Source organism: Aplysia californica, unplaced genomic scaffold (genome assembly GCF_000002075.1).
Source record: "Aplysia californica isolate F4 #8 unplaced genomic scaffold, AplCal3.0 scaffold00337, whole genome shotgun sequence".
Taxonomy (NCBI): Eukaryota; Metazoa; Mollusca; class Gastropoda; order Aplysiida; family Aplysiidae; genus Aplysia; species Aplysia californica.
In genome coordinates this window covers 322,686-332,039 of record NW_004797607.1, presented here as the reverse complement: position 1 = coordinate 332,039, position 9,354 = coordinate 322,686, and the positions used below count along the sequence as shown (strand labels likewise).

General features: G+C 38.0%; 1 protein-coding gene across 1 annotated transcript in view; it reads right to left on the bottom strand.

Annotated features, from left to right (window-relative positions):
* Positions 1–608: 608 nt before the first annotated feature.
* LOC101864076 overlaps positions 609–9,354 on the bottom strand; it is a gene marked incomplete in the record, with an annotated part of 143,197 nt that continues 134,451 nt past the window's right edge. Inside the window, 3 exon segments of the mRNA XM_035970909.1 lie at positions 609–3,842; positions 5,511–5,676; positions 6,323–6,483. Of these exon segments, the coding sequence (XP_035826802.1) occupies positions 3,589–3,842; positions 5,511–5,676; positions 6,323–6,483 (581 nt within the window).

Sequence of the window (9,354 nt, the reverse complement as noted above, 5' to 3'; positions counted from 1 at the left end):
AAGGGGAGATGAGGACGATAGATGTTTCATAGGAAAGAAGGAGCAAACCACACCAGAGCACCCGCCAACCACCCACTGACTTGGTTTTGACTGTCTTTTGGCCTATGCGTTATCACGGTGAAACTTTTACCTTACAAACCCGACAAAATATAATCTCGCTGTACACTTTTTTTTTTTTTATAGTAGAGGGTTTTACGGCGCTCGCAACTGCATAAGGTCATATGAGCGCCAAGGGGTGGGTGTCAACAGAGAAGTCTTTACAGGGAATCAGACTTAAGTTAGACTGGTCACCTCTCTAGCTTCAACAGCACAAGGTCTGCTTCGACTATCAAGGCACCCCAAAATAGCAGGTCTCAAGAGAGTGACAAACATACAAAAGAAGTAGAGGAAAATGACAATAGTAAGGATCAGGAAAGAAAATGCAGCCGTTCCCTGTTGTAGATCAGGCACAGTTATGAGCGTGACATGAGTCAGCCCATTTACAGTTCTACTATGCTTGAATGAGAAATGTCCCCCCCTTTGGGAATGGCCTAAAGACACTTCAGTCGCTGTACATTCAGACAGAGAGTACATAAGACATTGAACAGAGTCACCCAACACTTGTAGCATGAGATTCATGTAGTTATGTTTATTGACGTACAAATGTTTACATCCGACCACCTAAGGTAGCTTTGCTGATAGCTCAAAGTAATATAAAAATTGCTTTAAATTGCTACTGATAAATGAACCAACAGAAAAATGTCATAGCATTTATTACATTATTTTTATATACTTCAGAAGGTATACAAAAAACCGAAAACATTTTCCACTACATTTCAGGACATCACTTGCCTCTCTAATTAAAGCTACAAATCTGAGAATAGCAATAAAGAGCCCCCGGTATATTATGCTTCATTATATTGAGGCAAGATTAAATGTCTGAGGGTCAGAAGAGAAAAGTCAGTTTGTAGTTTGCCCAAATAAAGTCAAACAAATTGGCTTGGTCTAGAGAGGATGCCAAAGAGTAACAGAAGACAGTCTATTTATGCAACTATTTGATCTAAAACCATCAATAATTCGTTAGAATATTTATCTCCTTGAACAGCACATCAGCCATCAAAGAAGTATGATTTTAGTGATAGTATCAAGCATTCCACCTGATTCTTTTAACAAGAAACTAAATATTGGAAATTGTTGACCTAATGAAAATACAGATATAAATATATATATATAATATTATATTCATCAAGAAAAGCATCCTACAATGTGCTTTTTTTGCAGTGCATAGATATATGCACACACTCTGCAGTTTCAAATACAATCCTAGACAGGGTGCATAATTATAATCAAAATTTAGAACCATACTTATTTTATAACAGGACTGAACTAATTTGTACTTTAGGAAGAAAGTAAACATGGGTGCCAAATACTCTTCATAAGTTACTTACAACAGTCCCAAGGGCCCTGGAACGAGCAGCTTCGGACACACTCTCAAATACCTCAGCATATGCCTCTGGGCAAGGCAGGAAAAACAAACATAGTGGAGCCAGCCTAGAAGCACACATCCTCTGTGCTGTGTTGTCAGCCCCCCCACTCCCTACTAAAGTATGTGGAAAAATTCTCCTCAAAGTGAAAAATAAAACAAATGACAAGGAAAACAAGAAGAGGGAATAAAACAATTCTGTTGGTCTTTCTGTATATGTACAAGTGAGGCAGATAGTGAGACATTCAGTTGGCATAGAGCGGTCTGGAGACAAGGAGACAAAAAGAGTTCACGCTAGAGTCACAGAGACAGGACCTGTCCCGGGCTCAAACAACACGCACCACAAGACAACACACTAAACCCTACACCACGAGAAGAGCACCATAACACTAAATTTAAAAAACAACTCTACGAAAAGTGTTGTAGAATCTTAGCAACACAGACGCATGCGCACACCAGCTTCGTATTTTATATGGAGAAATGGGAGGAATAAAACGAAAATCGAGAGGAATCTCATTCATATCTGAACCCATTCTTGTGGAAAAACATCTTAACATTCCTTTAGTTACATCATTAACAGAAAGGTCTCATGGAAAAGACAAAGTTCTCTTTCCCCCAAAAGAGAAATGACATCTTTTGACAAAAAACCTTTTCTAATAACGCCATAGACTAAATCTCTTCTTGCACAGTAACATGCCAAAAAGAAAAAAATTAAATAATCCCAGTATTTGGAACCGTGCATAATTGAAAAGGAGGAACAAACCAAAGTGACCGTCCTCAAGTTACACTTTCACATGGAACGATAATGAAGCCAGGGAAGACACATGAAAATAGAAAATTTGGAATATTTTTTTCTTATTCAATCCAGAAAAACGGCTTCCGCCTGATCTGGAAACCTCTGAAGCATACATAGATAGATATTTCAATCATGGAAGGGAATCAGTGTATAAGTTCAGACAAAATGAAAGGTAACACAGAACTTGAAAAATGCAAAAGATTAGATACTGGGAAAAAAAAGGAAAGAAAATTCAAACAACGCCATCAAATAGTAATCTGAAAAAACATATAATTCAAGAAGTTCTGATCTAACTCGAACAATACAATAACAGTTGATAAATAACCAGTTGTGTTTATTGACAAATGAGGAAAAGACGAATACATGCTACACAAAGGAATCTTGATTGCAATACGTGTTTTTATAAAAGTAAAGTGATCTAAAATTTGGGTAAGGAAAATTCACAATTCTATCAGTACAAACTCGACGTCAAGACATTTGCACACCTTGATATGTTGCCAGCCAAGAAGGCATATGCCAACCCTTTTATAGCCTCACAGACCATTCATGCTACCACTCATCTCCTAAAGCCCTGTGATCACATAACCGTGTATGGTATTATTCACAATCTAACAGAATCTTAACAAAATAACAAAAACATCAAATTCAAACAGAACAGAAAGGAGTAGGCATTAGAACAGCTTCCAAAAATTCATCATAATCAAGACAGCAACTACATCTCTTCTTGTGGCTACAAACTAACAAGCGAAAGAGCAAAGGAACAGACGAGACAGAGACCAGCTGTTAATAAAAGCTCTACAAAAAGCATATCAAATAGGCAAAGCTGTTGGTCCTTTGTAACTTGGAACATCTCCAAGCTCAAGCACAGTAAAACCTCAGTATAACATACCTTCTTATTATCAATAAACGTACCCCCCTTTGCCTCAGAACAGCATAACCTCTTTGGACCAGAAAATATGTCGCAATCATGGTACACCTTAGCAGAGGTATTCAAAGGAAGTGATTATGAGGCATGGGACACAGGCAACTGTAGCCAAGTGTCCTCAGCTTTAGGGGCAGGTACTACTGATGTTTTACTGTATTTTGTGTCATATTCATCGGCTGAAGACAAGTTGCCCTCAGTTGGGTCAAGAAAATACACATTACTTCTGGTCAAATGAAACAGCTGATTAGCTTAACTTTATAAAATGCAATATTTACAACTGATGATCAAATTCACAAAACAATTACCCACGTGCCAACCAATGAAAGACTTTGGAGAAGCAATGAAAATTCGAGCGAAAAAACAAACTTATTTCAAAACTTCACGGATCCCAGTGATGTACTCAAACTACTTCTTCTTTGTAGGAGAAATCTTGGGAATCCTGGAGATCTTGGTGGTGGTCACCGTGGGTAAAGTTACGTTCTTGGTCTGTAGGCGATGCGTCTGGTACGTGACTGTCGTGTCGTTGCGACCGCCGACGCTTCTCCGCTCGGTCTGCATGGTGGTGAAGACCTCAGGGTCATCGGACGCCTCACTGCCTGCTCTGCTCTGCGGACGGCTACCATTGCCCGTTGTGCTGGCTCTACTTGAGCTGCGACTCACTGGGGTGGGGAAAGGGGAGAGAACAAAAAGTGGGCTGAAATTATTGATTGATTCCTTCATACCGGTGAATTAAAACATATGGGAACGCGGCAGAAAAGAATGGGTTAAAATGACAGGTCCATTGCTCAGCTTTTTCAACATCTGACTTGCTAGATTTGGAATAAGAACAGAATGAAAAAGCTCAAAATCACAGCTTGATTCCTCATATCTTTAAATGAAAAAGACAATTTGCTTGCAGTTCACCATACACTATAGACAGAAATAGCTCTCACACCACCTTCTCAATTTTTATCTGATTTATGTCAGTCAAGGAGGCCTATAATAAAGCAAGCTGGAAGCTCTAGTGAGAAAAACAAACCAAGAATTCTCTGTGTTGACTTCACATCTTACTGATTACATTCAGACAGTTGTACTTATTACTGCCTTCTTGGACTGGATAGATAAAGGACTAAAGAGAATTATACTCAAAAACAAAAAGGATTCTCCTCTAAAATATAGAATTCTATCTCGTCCCCCCAACCTGGAAAAAAATAAATTTTTGGTACCATAATTCAGATTCCAATCATGTTGTAAAGAGTAGTGTGCTCTTTGGGGTTGCAGTGTACCTATAACTAACAACACCAGACTATTTTTTCAGCCCCCATTTCCCATTGGCCCAGGTAAGACTGGAGACACTTATTGGGTCTGTAACTTTTTTCAGACATAAAACAAAATAATTCTATACAGCTCTACACTGAAGTTTTAGAAGACAACATTTTGTTGGCAAGTGTTTTACGGCGCTCGCAACTGCAAAAGTACATATGAGCGTGTGGGACAAAGTGAACACTTTTAGTTGGTAGGAAATTTTGGATTTTGCCCGCCTGGTGGCTGAAGTCTACTCTTATCGATTTTAGACCACCAAAGGATCTTTAAAGTGCGCAACTTGCATACGGGACCCGTGAGATTTTTTGCCCTTATCCGAGAAGGCTAGGTGTAGATCTTACCTACCATGAGATCAGGGGTGTGGCTGAAAGACAGTAGTAAGAAGGAGCCAAGGAGTAGCAGTAGAAAGGCTGTAAAAAGAGTCAGGTGCCCAGAGGAGGGGGTAGGGGCAAAAAGTGGAGACGGAGGCAGATGAAAAGACATTGTCAGAGAGCAGGAAAGGATGTGAAAGGAGAACATTTTAGAGCAGAACATTTTTCAGTCCTTATCCGGATTTGAACCCAGGACCTATTGAATGAGAGGCATACACCTTAAACTCTAGATCACCAGAGCCCCAGACAACACGTTAAAATATTGGGTCCCTAAAATATTTTTCAGAGACAATTGGCTAGATTACAGTAAAAATACATGACTGGGTTGAGGTGGCTGGTGCCTTGTGAGAGAACTGAATAGGCCTGGCGAACAGGGACTCAGGAAAATATACATGTGGGTTAGCATTGTTTTTAGATTTAGTTTTAGAAAGTTTTACAGCACTTGCAACACAATAAGGTCATATAAAAGCCCAAGATTAGAGGTGTTACAACACAAAAACAGAAGGAGGAGAGATCAGGATAACAGATGTTTGATAGGAAAAAAGGAGCAAACCACACTAGAGCACCTGCCAACCACCCGCAGCTTAAGCCTTGTGTAAAGGGTATACAAATGTGATTGTATCAAGGTGGTCAAAGATCTTTTGTACGACTGACCTGGGCTTTGCAGGCTGCGAGGACTATGAAGATCTCGAGTGACCTTGTGCCTCATGAGTCTGGTTCCATCTGGTTCTGTGTGAGACATGATCTGATGCACCTCCCCGTCAACTGACGTCTTTGTCCGCTGTTTCCATGGTGACTGGCCGATGCTCTTTTCTCTCACCTATGAGCCATATCATGACAAAAAAGAGTATAAATTGTCCAAAACAAACTAAGACACAGAACATGGATACAATTCTGAAAGATTCAAATGATTAGGGATGGGACTTGGGGCATTATCATTCCTTATGGTCTTGAAATATGGGACAACTAACTATTTTTCTGCAGCATGCCATACTTTTGTTTGACATCCCAGCACTATAAGTATAAGATCATGATGCACACTATCTTGAAAGGACAATGGAAACAGAGCCACTTACTATTCATAAGTAGGCCTACATTTTGAATTTGTAAGATGAAAAAAGAAAATTTTTAAGAACATGAAAGTCCAATCCTCAACCCTTTTTGTTTATCTTTTTCAAAATTATTTACAATTCATCCCTCCTGTACAAAAGTGTTCTTTTCCCAAAATAATTCCAACTTTTTAATTAAAATTTGATATACTGGTCGCACTTTGAGAGGATACAGAACAATAAGATTAATCAGTTCAAGGAATTTGTCATAGTTGACTTTCAAACTTGAAAAGTAGGGAATATCGAGAAAATGTTATTCCAGAAGCACAGTATATAGCAGCAGGTCAAGTTTTGTGAAAAGCTGAAACAGAATATTATTCAACTGAGGTGATGAGTAGCCAGTAGGATCAGTCTAACCTTAGATACAGGTCCGCTAGCTGTGCTGTTTGACCGGCCTGAGTAGGACGAGCCACTGGAACTGCCAGCAGGAGACTTGGACACAAAACCTGCCATGGACTGACTCACACCCTGTGCCAGAACAAAGTTCTCACGAAGCTCCACATTTGTCCGACCTTTGGCTGTTGGGAGAGAAGAGAAGGTCAGAATGTTGAACCATTTCAAAACCACAAGATCTACTAAATTAGATTTTGAAAAAAAAAAAGTAATTCACTAGAGATCTATTATGATTACAAAGCAAAGCAGAACATTTCAGAAACATGAGAATATTTTTTCTTACACTCTCAACCTTCTCCTTCCATTCATACTGCTTTCTCAACATAACAAAACTGATCCCTTCAAAAAAGAGAGAGTAAAATCTCAACCCAACATAAGAAAGAAACCCTGAAAAATCAAATAAATTACGAATAAACCTCTGCACTATTATTCATACAAAATAATGAACGGAGCGAATTTTTTAGATTGCTTAACATGAACCTACACGTTATACGAAGAAAAAAAATTGTGATGTGGCAACCTGTGACAAAACTTTTAACAATTCCTAAAACCCTTTTCCAAAGAACAACAAATATACGGTGAACAGCAATGTTCATAACTGGGAAAGCTCAAGAGAACAAATAAAGCATCTGTAAGTCCAGGGACAACATCAAGACATAAAGTTGTGAGTGATGAAATCCGCAAGGTTCCATGCCGGTTAGTGACAAATCGGACATCTTTTGAAACAATGATATATCACAGGTCTTTTGCTGGGACAATAAAAATAAGTGTACACGTAATAAAACATCTAAGAAAATACAAGACAAGGGAACATAATAAAAACCTGAAAACAGCGTGAAGCACAAAAAAATAAAGAAAAGAAACCAACATTTTGGTATTAAAATTGAAAGCCATGATAAGCAAATCATAGTACATGTAATGCACTGTCAGATGAACAGACATTTTCATCCCAAAATATTCAGGGATTTACATTTCTCTTTTAACCAAGAGTTTTATAGAAAGATAATTTTTACCTTCATTATGAAGTGGCAAAAATACAAACAGAACCATGGGTAATTTCAGTAGAGGTGAAAAGGAAAGGAGTTGTGGGGAGACTGTGAGTCAAAATTACACGTACTTACTTATATACTTTCACACATGGACATGGTGACACATTCCAGAATTAATAAAAAATACAAATGCAAAATGCAAAGAAAAGGGTAGAGGACAGGGAAAATTAAAAAAATCCCCCCCTCCCCCCCCATATTCAACTATAGCTGAGAAGGCGAAAGGTTATCATATCCCAGGAAATAAATATCATATTATTATGCTATAATAAATATATTTTTTTTTTCAAATGGTCTCAACCTCTCTTTATACTTTAATTTCATAAGACAATATCAGTACAAGAAAGTTCCTTTCTATGCAGATATCCCATTTTCATAATTTAGTTTACCAACAGTCCTATTTTCGGTTCATTGTTAGTAACTACTCCATTTCTGTTTACTATGTCATCATGCAAAGCTTTAACTTTGCATCCTCTATCAAGGGCACAAAGAAATTTGTGATTTTAGTTTTAGTAGAGGTTTTACGGCGCTTGCAACTGCATAAGGTAGTATTTGTGATTCTCTAAACTTGACAAATTAAAGAATTTATTGTTGGCACTCCTATCAAGGCAAACATTTTATTCTGTTTTAAATATTGAGGAACAAAATAGATTGTGGCAACGATAAGTTAGCCACATCAACAAAGAGACAACATGACAGCCTCCTCTTCTTTACTTCTCTACAGCTTTTTAACTTTATTCTTTTCTTCACAAACTTTTTAGTTCTGTTTTTTTCTTTTCTTCACCAACTTTTTAGTTCTGTTTTTGTGAACGGCTTCATTGTAATCAGCTTCATCTTTATTTTGAAAGGTCTTATAATTACAGTACCTTTTCTGTATATTTGGCTTTTATACCAGCGGTGTTGGACGACAGGAATATTTTCATGGTTAGTGACAAAACAAATAAGAGGGCCAAATTCCTACATTCTCTGGCCTACTTCATGAGGTAATGCTATCAGTGTGGAACAACAGGGCTACATGGCTCACAGTGTGTGCATTCACAGTAGCTGAGTCTCATAGCTATCATTTCAGTCTCAGCGTTCATACTAATACTATTCACACTTTATTAGATGATTCAGTTTCCCCAATTTATAACAGCTCAATTGGGACATCCACTAAAATACTCATGAAATAAACAAAACAGTAGACAAAATTCACATCTGGAATGAAACCAAAAGGGTCACATCAAGCACAGGTACCACTTCTATGGGAACATCAAACTCCGGCCTATCCCACAACACATATATAACAAAATGGTCCAAGCAAAGATCTCGAAAAAAATAATTAGCACACAAAATGCACACAAATATCTTTGGAGAGAAAGTCAGACATTTCTCAATTCAAAGAGACACAGTTGGCATTTAGATAGTATTAAAAGATCTGAGAAAAATAATGCAGCAAAAGAAACATTCCCGACAAGTTAGAATTTACATAAAGCTTCAGTACAACATCGACAGGAAAATGTTTTAAAGATAAACTTGAACCATAAAGCGACAAAACTTTCATTTTCAAATTATCACTTCATCAGAGAAAAAAAAAAAAAAAAAATTAATTAAAAAGCGTAAGTCCATTTCACATTGCTGGCCCCGCGGAAAAAGGTTTCTTTTACAATGCAAACTGCTGCTGAAGGAACCTTTGGACTCAGGCCTACTCACACATCTTGACAACATGCACATGAAAATAAATCGGGCAACATTAAGAGACACAAAAACATTACAAGACAAACTCAGGCCAGTTAAAAACCAGGAATTTTTCCACGAAGGAATAAAAAAAGGTCAAAAGCCATGACAAAAACTGAATGGAAAGGGGAGCAGGAGGAGCCAGGCACAAGAAACAGCAACGTCTTCAGCACACGACATGCTGAAGGTGAAGGTCAACCTACATTCATCAGGATTTTGATGGTGAAGATAGCG